Source organism: Peromyscus californicus, unplaced genomic scaffold (genome assembly GCF_007827085.1).
Source record: "Peromyscus californicus insignis strain IS unplaced genomic scaffold, ASM782708v3 Scaffold_6__1_contigs__length_162567912, whole genome shotgun sequence".
In the NCBI taxonomy this organism is placed as follows: domain Eukaryota; kingdom Metazoa; phylum Chordata; class Mammalia; order Rodentia; family Cricetidae; genus Peromyscus; species Peromyscus californicus.
In genome coordinates, this window is record NW_026294584.1 from 56,042,609 (window position 1) to 56,058,448 (window position 15,840).

Genomic DNA, 15,840 nt, shown 5'->3' on the forward strand with positions numbered 1-15,840 from the left:
TTGTTTATAATTTCTTATTTTTTAAAAAATTTAATTAATTTAGGGGCTAGAGAGATGACTCAGCGGTTAAGAGCACTGACTGTTCTTCCAGAGGACCCAGGTTCAATTCCCAACACCCACATGGTAGTTAATAGATCTTTAACTCCAAGATCTGACAAACTTACACAGACACACATGTAGGCAAAACACCAATGCAAATGAAAATTAAAAAAAAAAGCTGGGCGGTAGCGGCACATGCCTTTAATCCCAGCACTCGGGAGTCAGAACCAGGCGGATCTCTGTGAGTTCGAGGACAGCCTAGTCTACAGAGCAAGATCCAGGACAGGCTCCAAAAGCTACACAGAGAAACCCTGTCTCAAAAAAAAAAAAAAAAAAAAAAAAAAAAAAAAACCCAAACCCCCAAAAACAAACAAAAGAAACAAAACAAAAACAAAATTAATTAATTGATTTATTTTAAATCTTGACTGAAGTTTCCTCTCCCTTCTCCTATCCTTCCCCCACCTCTCCCCACCTCAATCCACTCCTGTTTCTGTTCAGAAAGGGGCAGACCTCCCAAGGGTATTAACAAAGCATTGCTTATCAAGTTGAAGTAAGAATAAGCACCTCCCCTTGTATTTAGGCTGGGCAAACCAATCCAGTATGGGGAATAGGTTCCCAAGAGCCAGCCAAAGCATTAAGGACAGATTCTGCTCCCATTGATAGAAGTCCCACAAATAGACCAAACTACACAACTGTCACATATATGTAGAGGGCTTAGGTTGGTCCCAGGCAGGCTCCTTGAATTGGCTCAGACTCTGTGAGTTCCTATGACCCAGGTTAGTCATTTCTGTGGGTTTTCTTGTGATGTCCTTGACTCCTTGGCTCCTACAATCTTTCCTCCTTCTCTTCAGGACTCCCCAAGCTCAGCCTAATATTTGGCTGTGGTTCTCTGCATCTGTTTCCATCAGTTACTGGATGAAGGCTCTCTGATGACAACTGGGGTAGTCACCATCTGGTCACAGGAGATGGCAAGTTCAGGCTATGTATCCACGATTGCTAGGAGTCTTAACTGAGGTTATCCTTGTAGATTCATGGTGTTTCCCATGCATCAGGTTTCTACTTGACCCAGAAAAGTACTCACCTCTTCCCACACACACTTTCCAGTCATCTCTTTCAGTACTTTCCCCCTCCATGTACCTCCCCAACCTGATCCCTCAAGTTCCCATCTCCGCCCGACCCGACCATCCAGGAGATTTCTTCTGTTTCCCCTTTCCAGGGAGATCCATGTGTCCTCACTTGGGCCTTCTTTATTACTTCGCCTCTCTGGGGCTGTAGATTGTAGTATGGTTATCCTTTAGTTTACAGCCATTAACCACTTATGAGTGAGTACATACCATGTTTGTCTTTCCAGGTCTGGGATACCTCACCAGTATGATGTTTTCCTAGTTCCACCCATTTGCCTTCAATTTTCCTGATGTCATTGTGTTTAACAGATGAGTAGTACTCCATTATGTAAATGGACTGCATTTTCTTTATCCATTTTTCTGTTGAGGGGCATCTAGATTGTTTCCAGTTTCTGGTTATTACAAATAAAGCTGCTATGAACATAGTTGAGCAAGTGCCCCTATGGTATGATTGATCATCCTTTGTGTATATGCATAAGAGTGGTATAGCTGGGTTTTGAGGTAGATTGGTTCCCAATTTTCTGAGAAGCTGCCATATTGATTTCCAAAGTGGCTATATAAATTTGCACTTCCACCAGCAATGGAGGAGTGTTCCCCTTGTTCAACATCCTCTCCTGCATAAGCTGTCATATGTGTTTTTGATCTTAGCCATTCTGATATGTGTAAGATGGAATATCTGAGTCATTTTTATTTGTATTTCCCTGATGGCTAAGGATGTTGAACATTTCTTTAAGTGTTTCTTTGCCCTTTGAGATTCTTCTCTTGAGAATTCTCTGTTTAGGTCTGTACCTAATTTTTAAATTGGATTATTTGTTTTTTTGATGTCTAGTTTTTAGCTAGAGCAATAAAACAACAAAAGGAGATCAAGAGGACATAAGTTGGGAAAGAAGAAGTCAAAGTATTGGCATTAGCAGATGACATGATAGTATGCACAAGCGACCCTCAATATTCTACGATCTCCTACAGGTGACAAACACCTTAGCAAAGTGGCTGGATACAAGGTTAACTAAAAAAAAAAAATCAGTAACCCTCTTATATACAAATGATAAAAGGGCTGAGAAAGAAATTAGAGAAACATCACCCTTCACAATAGCCACAAACAATATAAAATATATTGGGGGTAACTCTAGCCAAGCAAGTGAAAGATCTGTATGACAAGAACTTCTAGTCTTTGAAGAAAGAAACTGGAGAAGATATCAGAAGTTAGGCAGCTTTCCCATGCTCATGGATCTGTAGGATTAACATAGTAAAAACGGACATCTTACCAAAAGCAATCTACAGATTCAACACAATCCTGATTAAAATTCCAACACAATTCTTTACAGACCTTGAAAGAACAATACTCAACTTCATATGGAAAAACAAAAAACCCAGGATATCTTAAACAATTATGTACAATAAAAGAACTGCCTGAGGTATCACCATTCCTGAACTCAAGCTCTACTACAGAGCAATAGTAATAAAAAATGCATAGTACTGGCATAAAAACATACATGTGGATCAATGGAATCAAGTTGAAGAACCAGAATTAAGTCCACAAAGCTATGGACACTTGAATTTTGACAAAGAAACCAAAATTACACAATGGAAAAAAGAAAGCATCTTCAACAAATGGTGTTTGTATAAATGGGTATCTGCATGTAGAAGAATGCAAATAGATCTATAACTATCACTCTGCACGAAACTTAGGTCCAAGTGGATCAAAGACCTCAACATTAATCCAGTTACACTGAACCTGATAGAAGAGAAAATGGAGAATAGCCTTGAATGCACTGGCATAGGAAACAACTTCCTGAATCAGTAGCACAGAAACTGAGATTGACAATTAGTAAATGGGACCGCATGAAATGAAAAAGCTTCTGTAAGGCAAAGAACACTGTTAATAGGAAAAAACGGCAGCCTACAGAATGGGCAAAGATCTTCACCAACCCCACATCTGACAGAGGGCTGATCTCCAAAATACATAAAGAACTCTAGAAACAATAACATTTATTGCTGATAATGTAGGGGTCTCTAAGATGGATTAAGCAAAAAAGGGAAGAAATAGGCAGACTAAATTTTATATATTTTCACATATATTCATATACATAATCTGTTTTGGTTTTATTTATACTTTTATAAGAGTCTGGAAGATTCTGAAAAAGATGTGGTGGTGGTGGGACAAGGGGAAAAAGTCATCTCCTGAAAAATATGACCTTAACCTATCTCTGCTTTTGAATAATATAATTATTTAAAAATAACTGAAAATAAAGTTTTGTAATGCTAAATAAAGTGCAACAAATGAACATAACTCTATATTAATAGCAAAGCCACAAAAATAACAAAACAAACAACTGCAAGTGGAAAAGTTTTAGACACAGTAGTCCTAGTGGATACAAAGATAGGAACATCTTCACAGGCATCCTAAACTTGATCAGTTTTCCTATTGTACCAATACCAGGTGATAATTGTGAAAACAGTTACTATTTATTATGATAAACTATAGATATGTCATTTCAAATCATAAGGATTTTGGTAAAAGAAATAAAATAAAATGTAAACAATGGGCTAAAGTTGAATTCAAAATATCAAAATTGGCTCATGATTTATATGTGCATTCTTGCATACATGTGTGAACACATGCAAATCTGTGATTTTTGGTCATTTTATCCCCATTCACTGTAAATCTAGGTGCAAGGCTAGCACAGTAATATTGCTTATGTAGAAGTCCGTAGTGATATGTAATGTGATATATACACTTATTTTAAAAAATTCAAAAAGAAGATAAATTAAGGCATACAAAAAAGAGCTCAGGGACAGTTTTCTACCTTCCTGAGGATCCTTTAGTTTCATGGTGGGGTGAAACCAACTCTCACTTAATACAAACTGTCCTTTAGATTTTGAACGTTGACTTTTCTTGGCCTGTCAGTATGTGGCACGTATCATGTTGTAATGTTGTATATGTAATGGAATGCAGAATCAGGAACTCACAGCTTGCACATAGTCAAGAACTCACCACGGGAAACCACTGATATTCTTTGGTGTGCTGTGTGCTTAACTACGACATACATATGAGTTGGGAGTTTAAAATGCATTTTCAAATATTTCCAACCTAGAATGAGCTTTTGGGATCATATACCATTCTAAGCCTGGAAGACTCTGCATATAATAAAATGCTTAAGATATTAAAGTAGCTCATTGGTGATACTGTTTGATGTATTGTACTACCCTTCTGAATTCTTGATACACATACTACAATTTTCCCAATAAAAATTTTGATTGATGGGGGGAAAGCAACACAGGTGTTTTCAATTTATTCTCCCTTGCTGGTAATTCAATATGCAGAACATACTTTAAAGTATCTACTTTGTTCTAGGTTTTCCATGAAGTTTTCAGCATTGAGTGTTAGAGCAGAGGATGGAACTGCTGGTGAACTTCCAAAAAGCTCACAGTGTTTTTTTCTGTGCAGAGCTCCCATGCAAGAAAGAGCAAAAGGTACTGTGTGACTTCTTAAAGCATGCTGCTTAGGATGATCAAACAGACAATGAAGAAGTTACTTTATAAACTCAAAGTGTTGTCTAATTCTGAAAATACTGTTGTTTACTTTCCATCTTTTCTGGATCTAAAGGCTACTTATAAATCATACATGAGTGTCATGAGCTTTAAGTCTGCTATGTTAAATTCAATGTTAAATTCATTCCATTTTCAACATTCAGACTCCCCCGAAGACTAAATATTACCTATTTACAATCTGTTTCAGGAGATCAGCTGGCAGGGGGATATCTTTAAAGCTATTCTCCAGCAGCCAAATTCTCTCCCATGCTCTCTATTCCTTTGTGAATGGGGCTCTCCTATACAACTTGCTTGCTGACCTAGGATCACTTTTTAAAAGATCATCATTGGATGGGCAAGATGGCTTAGCAGTTAAAAGCCTTTACTGTGCAAACCTGACAATCTGTGTTTGACCCCTGGAACCCAAGATGGAAGGAGGAAACTGATTCCTGAAAATTGTCTAGGGACCTTCACATGTGCACCATGGGATGCATGTACCTGCACTGACTTTCACATGTGCACCATGGGATGCATGTACCTGCATTGACCTTCATATGTGCACCATGAGATGCATGTATCTGACTGACTTTCACATGTGCCCCATGGGTTACATGCACAGGCCCTGACCTTCACATGTGCACCTTGAGATGCATGTACGTGCACTGACATTCACATGGGCACAATGGGATGTATGTATCTGCACTGACTTTCACATGTGCATCATGGGATGCATGTATCTGCACTGACTTTCACATGTGCACCATGGGTTACATGCACAGGCACTGACCTTCATACGAGCACTATGGGATGCTTGCATTTCTACTGACCTTCACATGTGCATCATGGAATACATATACCTGCACTCATTTACTTTTCACACATACAGTAATAATATATGGAAGTATAAAACAAATTCATCCTATTCTCTACATATTTGCATCAAATACTGTAAATTCAAATATATTTTCCTTTTTAAAATCAATGACCCCGTTGCCCCCTTTATTGAAAATTGACTTTTTCCCCCCTCACATAATAAACCTTGATTACAGTTCCTGCTCCCACTACTCCTCCCAGTTCCTCCCACCTTCCCCTCTCACCTGGATCAACTCCCTTTCTGTCTCTCATTAGAAAGGAAACAGGCATCTAGGGATAATAATAAAATAACATATAGTAATATAAAACAAGAAATAATACACTAGAATTTGATAAAACAAACAGAAGAAAAAGAGACCAACAAAAGTCACAAGAAACAGAGACTCACTCATTTGCACATTCAGGAATTCCATTAAAACACTAAACCGGAAGCTGTAATATATACACACACAAAAAAAACTGTAAGGTAAAAAAAGAGAAGAAAAAATATAAATAAAATGAATTACAAGATGAGAGAGAGAGAGAGAGAGAGAGAGAGAGAGAGAGAGAGAGAGAGAGAGAGAGAGATCCTGACATGACATTATGAGACAAGGAACTTCCAAAGATGCCACTGAGTTCATTTTCTGTTGGCCATCTTTTTCTGTTGGCCATCTACAGCTGGGCATGTAGCCTACCCTGGAGAGTAAGCAGTTTGTTTCCCCAGTTATACTCCTGTGGACGAAACTAAATTTTAATTTGCATGTGGTTATCAATTAGAGATAGCTTCTTGGTTAGGGATGGGGGCATATGTTCACTTCTCTTTTCTGCTCTAGAACTCCATCTTGTGCAGACCTGTACAGGTCCTATGCATGTTGTTCCAGTCTCTGCGTTCATATCTGCTTCCATACTGTTAACTTAGAGGACATCTTTTCCTTGACTTCCTTCATTCCCCCTCTGGCACATACTCTCTCTGTCTTCTCTTTCACAGAGTTCCCTGAGCACAGAGAGTGGCGGGATTTGATGGAGACATCCTATTTATGGCTGAGTGTTCTAAGATCTCTTTCACTCTCTGCATAATATCTGGATGTGGGTCTCTGTATTTGTTCCCATGTGCTGCAGGAGGAAGCTTCTTTGATGATGGCTAAACAAGGCACTGATCTATGAATATAGCAGAATGTCATTATGAGACATTTTAGTGCTATCTTTTTCATTTGTTCTGTTTTTAGAACAGTAGTATTTGGTTTTGCTTTCAGTTGTGGAGAGCAACCTGTAGTCATGGCAACACCCTGGGTTATTTGGGGGGTTCCTAAGGCATCCCTTTGGGCAATTCAATTAGATGTAACCCAATCTTGGTATTGGAAGCTTCATTTGGTGAGAAGAGATGGCCAGTTGGGGCTCTCTCTCCCCATTATTTGGCAATTTCATTTAGATCATCTTTATATATGTACATGTTATAGGATGCTTCTACTGCATTAGGTTTCCACACTACTCCTCAAATAGCCCTTAATTTTAACCATCTCTCACTGTATGACCTCCCTTCTGCCCCCTCACCACTCGATCCTCCCATTCCAGTTCTTGTCCATCTATTTACCTTTTCTACTTCATTTTTCTAGGGATATCAATATGCCCCACCCCTAGTCTCTTACTCTATATCTAACTTCTATGGATTATAGCTTGGTTATGATTGACTTAACAGCTAATATCCACATATAAGTGAATATATCCCATATTTGTCTTTCCGGATCTGGGTTAACCTCATCAGGATGATTTTTTTTTCCTAGTTCCATCCATTCATCTGAGAATTTCAAGATTTCATTTTTTTTAAATGGCTGAGTAATTATGTAAATGTACTACATTTTCTTTATTCATTCTCCTGCTGAGGGGTGTTTAGGTTGCTTCCCATTTCTTGTTATTATGAATAGATCAGCGATGAACATGTTTGAGCAAGTGTTTTTATGATGGAATAAAGTGTCCTTTGGGTATATGCCCAAGAAGGTATACCTGGATCTTGAGGAATATCAATCCCCAGCTTCCTGAAGAAACACCACACTGATTTCCATAGTGGCTGTATAAGTTTGCACTTCCACTAGCAATGGATGACTGTCTCCCTTGCTCTGCATCGTCATCATTATGAGCTGTCACTTGTTTTACTGATCTTAGTCATCTTGGTGAATGTAATATAAAATCTCAAAATAATTTTGATTTTCACTTCCTTGATGACAAAAGATGTTGAACATTTCTTTAAGTATTTCCCAGTCTTTTGAATTTCCTCTTTCAGCATTCTTTGTTTAGATCTGTAGCCCATTTTTAATTTGAGTTATTGGTTTTCTTGATAACTAGTTTCTTGAGCTCTTTATATAGTTGACTATTAGCACTCTATTGGATGTGTAGTTGGTAAAATCTTTTCCTATTCTGTAGGATGCCACTTTGTCTAAATGCATTTTGCTGTGTGGAATCTGGGCTAATGGTGTTTTGTTCAGAAAATCTTTTCCTGTCCCAATGAATTCAAGACTATTGCCTATTTTTTTCCTCTTATTGGATTCAGTGTATCTGGCCTTATGTTAAGGTCTTTGATCCATTCAGAGTTCAGTTTTGTGCTGGGTGATAGGTAAGTATCTATTTGCATTCTTCTACATGCAGCCTTCCACCTGACCAGCACCATTTGTTGAAGATGCTGCCTTTTCCCCCAGTGTGTATTCCTAGATTCTTTATATATATATATATAAAATCACATGTCCAAAGGTATGTGGATTTATGTCTGGGTCTCCAATTTGACTCCACTGATCAACAACTGTGTCTTTGTGCTAATACCATGGTGTTTTTATTATTATAGTTCTGTAGTACAAATGGAAATAGGGGAATGGTGATACCTCCAGCAGTTCTTTTATTATTCAGTATTGTTTTAGCTGTTCTGTTTTTTTGTTTGTTTTGTGTATGTGAGTGTGGGCACATGTATTTCCATATGAAGCTGAAAATTGTTCTTTCAATATTTGTGAAGAATTGTGTTGGAATTTTGATGGGGATTTTATTAAATTAATAGATTGCTTTTGGTAGGATGGCCATTTTTATGATATTGATACTCCTACCAAAACATGAGCATGGGAGATCTTTCCATCTTCTGATATCTTCTTTAATTTCCTTCATCAATGCCTTAAGGCTTTTTTTTTAATCATATAAGTCTTTTATTTGTGTGGTCTAGAGTTATCCCAAGATATTTTCTATTATTTGAGGCTATTGTGAAAGGTATGGTTTTCCTGATTTCTTTTTCAGGCAATTTGTCATTTATATAGAGAGGGCTACTGATTTGTGTGAGTTAATTTTGTGTCTTCCTACTTTGCTGTAAGTGCTTATTGGTCGTATGAAAAAATTATAAAGAATTAAACACCACTTTTAAAAGGCATGTAGAATAGAAATTTTCAAAAAACACAATATCCTCTCTTACAGATTTGAGATACGAAATATTTCCCATTTCTTCCACTACAAATAACATTAGAAGAACTGAGCTTCTTGAGGGAGTGAATGTATAGTTGTAAGCTACATGTTTATGTGGGGTGGGGGTATCTTCCTTACGTCTCCATCCCGACTAAATTGGTCTAAAATTTCTGCATATTCTTTACTTTGTGTTTTGGTCATTTTTGGAGTAAATGAGATCAAAATGCTTCCAAATTCAGAGGTGCAAACACTTAATTGGCCGAGAAGTAGAAAGGCCCAGCTGGAGCTGCATGGGGGCTTTTTATATAGAAACTTTCACTTCTGCCAATCTTCCTTCCAGAGGCTCATTTCATTTTCCTGCTGGTAACACTCAAATCCCTTCACAGTTCATTGATACTGCATTGGCAACCTTTTGTTTTCAATCAAAGGAAGATACTGAAGCAATGCTCAATTGAGCTAAGTATACATGACACAGTGTACTTATGTCCTTGCCAGCAAGGACCCTGGCTGGGGGTGTGTGTGGAGATGACATCTCATATCCAATCTCCCTGTACTTTACCCAGAATTGGATTATGATAAATTATGATGACAGCACTCCGATAAGTGCTGATGCCACCTTTTCCATTGTTTCACCTGCACACAGCCTCTCATGGGTGCACCAAGAATCCAATTCCGATTCCCTGTCACTCATGGTTGAAAAGGAGAGGCCAATATTCAAATAAGGCTTTATACAGTTTCCATGGAGATAGAATTTTATATTTTCTCACTTATTGCTTCAGAATCACTGAGGGATTGCTGTAAGGTTTTGCTGATGGGCGTCTTTCTATAAACCTTTTAAGTAAAAGACTTCTTTAAGGTCAAAGAACTTTTACACTATGTAGTAAGTGGCAGAAACCAGATGTTATGTTTCATTCTTTGCCTCCAGGATATTCCATATCCATGCTGCTTTAAAGCCTCCCACCATTGCCCACATGTAATACACTGCAGCCATGATCTTCCAAGACATTAGGAAGACAGCAGAAGGCAAATGGAAAACTAATTGAATAAATTGAAGTTTGACTCCCAACCTGAGGGACCAGCAACCTGCTATATGAATCAATATCAAACACCTAAATCTTTCATTTCTTTGTACTTTTCCAACGTTAGGTAAGTCAATTCTGATAACTGTTATTTCACCTTTGATAGAAACACAGGTAATTATATGTTTTTAAGGAATTGGGCATTAGAGAGTTCATCACATTATTTTTCTTTTATAGTTATATTATTGGAAACCCAGAGGAGTAAAGATTTGAAAAGCACTTGGTCTGTGTACCTTTCCTTTTCAAAAATTTTTTTATGGAGAGCAAAAGTTACGTCCCACATCATGTGGCTGGAGCAGGAGGGATTCTACCTAACACAGCCTGGGATTTCTAGTCCTGACCCACAAGAGGACTCCAGCAACACCTCCACACCAACCAGGAGCCCACTCTCCAGAGGCACGGCGCAGTTGGGCACTATTATGATCTCTTTGTGATGAGGATCTTATGGTCCTGTTCAGAGCCATGATAGACTGAGTGCAACAAGGACACACACACACACACACACACACACACACACACACACACACACACACAGGCCTGGGGCAGTCTGCCCTGGACTTTGAGGAGAAAACACCTTTCAGCACCGGGCAGACAGGCACTATTATGGGTGAGCAAAAGTATGGTATGGTACGGGAGAGAAAGACAGAATGGTTCAGGTTCCTGGGGACAGCGGCATATATGAAGAGGTGAAAGAGGTGAGGAGTCGGCTGAGGTGGGTGGCTTGATTGTCACTCAGGGTCATGGTGATGCCTGGGTCTGGGCTGCTGCTAGAGCCCAAGCCTTGGTGCATGGCTCTGATGCACCCATAGCTGCAATCTCTGTTGATGTCCCTGGCTCCTGATACCACCAAAGGCGAGAGGTTAGGGCTCTACAGAGTTGGCCCTGCCCCTCACTGGCTGGAACACTAGGAAGAACTGGTCCTTCCCTTCACTGGCTGAAGCACCCAGGAAAGAGGGTCCTACACCTCACCTGGGCAGCACAATAAAGCTGACCTTGAGGGCATGAAAGCAGTAGAACTGGCCCCGCCCCTTGCTCATCACTGCAAGGGGTGAAAAAGCCAGGGCAATGCTGGAGAGCTCACTCTGATGGTGAGGCCAAAGGGGATTATGATACAAAATACAGGGGAGAGCTGGTGGGCTGATCAATCCTGCAACTACCCAGGCCCAGAATCAGGGCTATGAGTTGGCCCACCCCAGCATCCACCCCATCTACGATCTGTGGGAATACATGAAAGGGCCAGTCCTGTAGACCTAAAACTATAGGATCTTCACAACAAAGGGCAACAACAGGGTCTCCAAGAAGAGTCCCAGTGAGGGCCCAGCATCAAGCAGTATCTATGACATAACAGGTATCTAAAGAAGGCTGTTGGTGTGTTTTCTGCTACAAATCAACAAAACAACACCTACAGAATAAAGACTTTGAGTGTGTGGTTTTATTCTTAGTTGAAGAAAATTAATTTAATTAAGCATAGATAAAACCATAAAGAGAAAATTTCTCTATTAACTCAAGGGAGACAATGAAATACCTAGAAAAATGAGATTTTTATAACTCTCAAATGTGACTGCCTTATTTCACATTAAAGTAGAAGGATTTCAACTAACACAGTTCAAAACTAGCATAACAAAATAGTAGGGTAGGTTATTGTGGTTTTTTTGTTTTGTTTTGTTTTTGTTTTTGTTTTTCAAGACAGGATTTCTCTGTGTAGTTTTGGTGCCTGTCCTGGATCTTGCTCTGTAGACCAGGCTGACCTGGAACTCACAGAGATCCACCTGGCTCAGCCCCACTAGTGCTAGGATTAAAGGCGTGCACCACCACTGCCCTTGTGTGAATTCTTAAACATCTTAGAGAAGGAAGAGAACCTCGGAGGAGAGGGCAAGGAAGACAAGAAGAGAAGAATGGGCATTAAAGATTTCCTAGAAAGCCCAGGGATGTTTACAGAGGTAAAAAAGCTGGTATCTTCATGCATTCTAGTGAGGAAGTTGTTGCACTGACACAGAGAAGCAGAGGAGTCAAAGCAATGGAGTGAGTAAAAAAAAAATGCCTCTGTCATGCACAGAGCACCAAGGGTAAGAAGCTGCACCAGGGCAGATATAATAAAGTGTGGAAATGGACATTAGTAATTTCCTTCTGGAAGAGGAAGGAAGACTGGGAAGGCACACTGAATTTGACCATCTGTAGATATAAAGGAATTGGCGCCCCTTTATAGTCACTATCAGAGAGATACCACATCTGTTGGCTAGTTGTCAACCTGACACAAGGTATACATATTCATTTGGGAAGAGGGAACCTCAGTATAGAAAATGCCACCACCAGATTGGAATGTCAGCAATCCTGTAGGATATTTTCTTAATTAGTGATTTACGTGGGAGGTCCCATCCTATTGTGAGTGATGCCACCCATGGGCTGCTGGTGCTGTGTCGGATAAGAAAGCAGGCTGAGCAAGCCATTAGGAGCAAGACAGTAAGCATCACTCTCCAGGGCCTCTGCATCAACTCCTGGCTTGACTTCCCCAGACTATAAGCCATAAGGTGAAATAAACCTTTTCCTTCCCAAGTTGCTTTAGTCATGGTGTTTTATCACAGCAATAGAAACCCTACCTAAGACAACACATTTCAGCATCAATTTATATTTTTATTTTTAAAAAATTATTAACTGTACAATTTATGATGAACAAGGTGATATTTTATAACTTTTCCATGTGTTCAATGCAATAGCATATCAATCATGGCAGCTAACACTTGCTACTTCTCAGATATTTTTAGAAGTGTTTTGATTAACATGAAATAATTGCCACATTTATCAAGTACAATGTGATATTTTAATGAATGTAAAAAAACCTGCTGACCAAACAAGTGTAATCAACATTTCTATCTCCTTCTCATGACCTTTTGTTTGGAACCTCCAAACTCCTCTTTCTAGTTACTCACAAAATACAGGGGCAGTTGTGAAACTGTAGCCACCACTGTTCTGCAGAACACCACACTTTATCACTTCTATCTGTGTTTAAGTTTCTACTATGCAACTGCCCACCACCTCTTCTATGATCTAGCCTCTAACAATCATTATTACACATTTCAATGAACATATTTTAATATCACTGAGAGCGACATGTGGATTTGTTTTTCTGCAGCTGCTCTTTCACTTAGCACACTATAATCTGGATCCACGCACTTTGCTGCAGATGATGGGATCTTACTCTTGTGTATAAATAATAGCCACAGATACCACATTTTTTGTATTTGGGATTTAGTATTCTGTGTATATACCACATTTTCTATGGTCATATTTTCACTTATGGACCCTGCTAATGTGAATAAATAGCAGCAAGCATGTGCAGGTGTATGGAGTCTGACATCAGTATCATTTTTCTTTCAGAAAATTCTGTGGGTAGATTACATACATGTCTGTGTAATGCCCATTTGTACAACAATGACTAAGGCCTGGGGACCATTTTCACTTTTGGTGAAATGTATTTTCACATATGGTGAAATTTCACTAATGCATAATTTGTACTAGATTCTAAAAGGCCAGGCAAAAAACAAAAAAAAAAACAAAAAACAAAAAACAAAAAACAAAACCCAAAAAACCCAAAAACAAAAACAACAACAAAAAACAAAAAACAAAAGAAAACCAAAAAACAAAAACCCAAAAATACTGTGAACATGTAGAGGGAAAGGAAAAAAGTGATGATTAAAAAAAAAAAAGGAATTAAAGTTGAGTAGCATATAATAAAGGCAGCTTTCAGAATTGCCTAGAATTGAACACTCCCTGTCCTCCACTGTAAATCTTGCTGAGATTTACTTCTTTGATGCTATCACAGACGAGACTCTGCTGAGGATATATGTACATGGGCACATGGACTTGAGCCTGCAGTTGGCATCAGAAACTATCACACATGCCAAATTTACCTCATGAATATTCATCTTCTTTTGATCAGACCATTAACATCTTTTTATCATATTCATTACGAGCACTGCAAGTGTCCACTGCACAAAATGTCAGGACTTCATACAGTAAGTAATTAATCTGGTGAGAGAGAAAGAAGGAGAGAGAGAGAAAAAGAGCCAAACAGCAATAAAACATAACTAAGATCATGAGGAAGATATATTTACAACATGTTTAGAAGTTTGCTTGGTGAGATAACAATCAAAAGCCAACTCTGTAACAGCATTCCACATCAGATATGGAAACCCTAAAGAGGAATCACTGGACAGAGTTAGGATAATGTAAAAGGCACACCTTATTAACTCCTGGACATCTCATTTCCTGGCTGTAAATCCTATTAACTTGTATTACAAACTGTCATCAAACTTGGAGATAAAGGGTAATTTATGCTCAGTTACAAGAGCTAATGTTTCTGTCCTCCTGGGAAGCATGGGACCAGAAAATGAGAAAGTTTGTATGTGAACCCTAGAGCCATCCTGTCCACATGCACCATGTGGTAAACAAGGTTATGTGTTGACAGCAGAATTCAGCCCACCATGGTGTCAGTTACTGGGGACTCAGATCTAAAATATCTATGATCTGTCCCAGAAAGACTCCTGCTCATTCAGGCTGAACAGATTTTAAGAAATATTTTTGAGGCAAAAGAGGAAAGTTTATTTTTCAGGGAAGAATCCCACTTTTAATTTTCCATCTTCAAATGATAGATCAAATATATTAATAAAAGCAATTGCTACTTTGGGGTTCTCATTCACCAGGAGATTTGACCTACACTAACTGATATATGCCAACATTCAACATAAAGTGGTGAGGGCTGCAAGAGCATCATTCACATGTACTAGAAAGCATGGGACCTTTATTTTAAAATCCAGCTTCTGGTGAACAAAGACAAAGAAAGGGGACTAGAAAGGGGGTGTGAACTGGAATATGCTAAAATGACCTCATGCAGCTCAGCCCCAAATGGCTAATATAACTGTCCTCTATCACAGATGATCACTTATTTATACAAGCTAGTTACAGGAGAATCTCATGTGCACACTCTCTCAAAGAAACAGAACATCATAGAACCTATGACTGCTTGATATAGAAGCTTTAAAGAAAGATCAAATTAAGTACATTTTAGTCTCAAGGCTTAGAAGAGTCCTTGGCCAGTTAACATTTATACAGCAGACACAGCACCACATCTGTTAGAAGTTACACTTAAAATAACAAATCTCTCATATGATTGATTTATTCTTCTTGTTAGCTATCTTATATGTCAGACAATATATAACTGTAAAGGAAATTCAAGAAGACACTCATTCCCAAACTTAACACTCAGAATAATTAACAGTTATGCTGATTTTTACTACTTTTTTTTAATGTAAATGTATTTCAATGTTATCTCATTGGATCTGTTTATATTATAAAGATTATTGCTATAGTTAGATTTCCTTATGGTTTAGAAAAATCCAGAAAGTAATCTTTCATAATTTGAGATTATAGTAGCAAGGAAAAATTATAGCCTTAAAATGCACTCACAATTAAGGTGGAGATGTGAACCAGTAATAGTGTGCTTGCCTAGCAGGTATGGGGCCCTGGATTTGATCCCTAGCACTGCCAAAAACCATAGTGCACCTAATACTTATATTATTTGAAATCAATGTTATAGGTAAAACTATCAATATCAGATAGGATTTTGTATGTATATAAAATATATATGTATGCATGCTATGTATAGGAATAAATATTAAATCTACACACACACACACACACACACACACACACACACACACACACACACAAACTGGCCATTCAGTTACACATTGCTTATGGATAATCACCGGCCGATGGGCTATGAC

The 15,840-nt window shown here is 38.5% G+C and overlaps 1 protein-coding gene across 9 annotated transcripts in view; it reads right to left on the reverse strand.

Moving 5' to 3' along the window:
* Nucleotides 1-15,840, reverse strand: part of Tpk1 (thiamin pyrophosphokinase 1) — a 321,619-nt gene that overhangs the window by 108,962 nt on the left and 196,817 nt on the right. The window contains exon 9 of one of the 9 annotated variants that reach the window (XM_052719169.1): nucleotides 13,966-14,083. The exons of the other annotated variants lie outside the window; for them this stretch is intronic. Coding sequence (XP_052575129.1) covers nucleotides 13,991-14,083 — 93 coding nt within the window. The 3' untranslated portion in view covers nucleotides 13,966-13,990. The remainder of the gene's footprint in view (nucleotides 1-13,965; nucleotides 14,084-15,840) is intronic. 9 annotated transcript variants of the gene reach the window in all.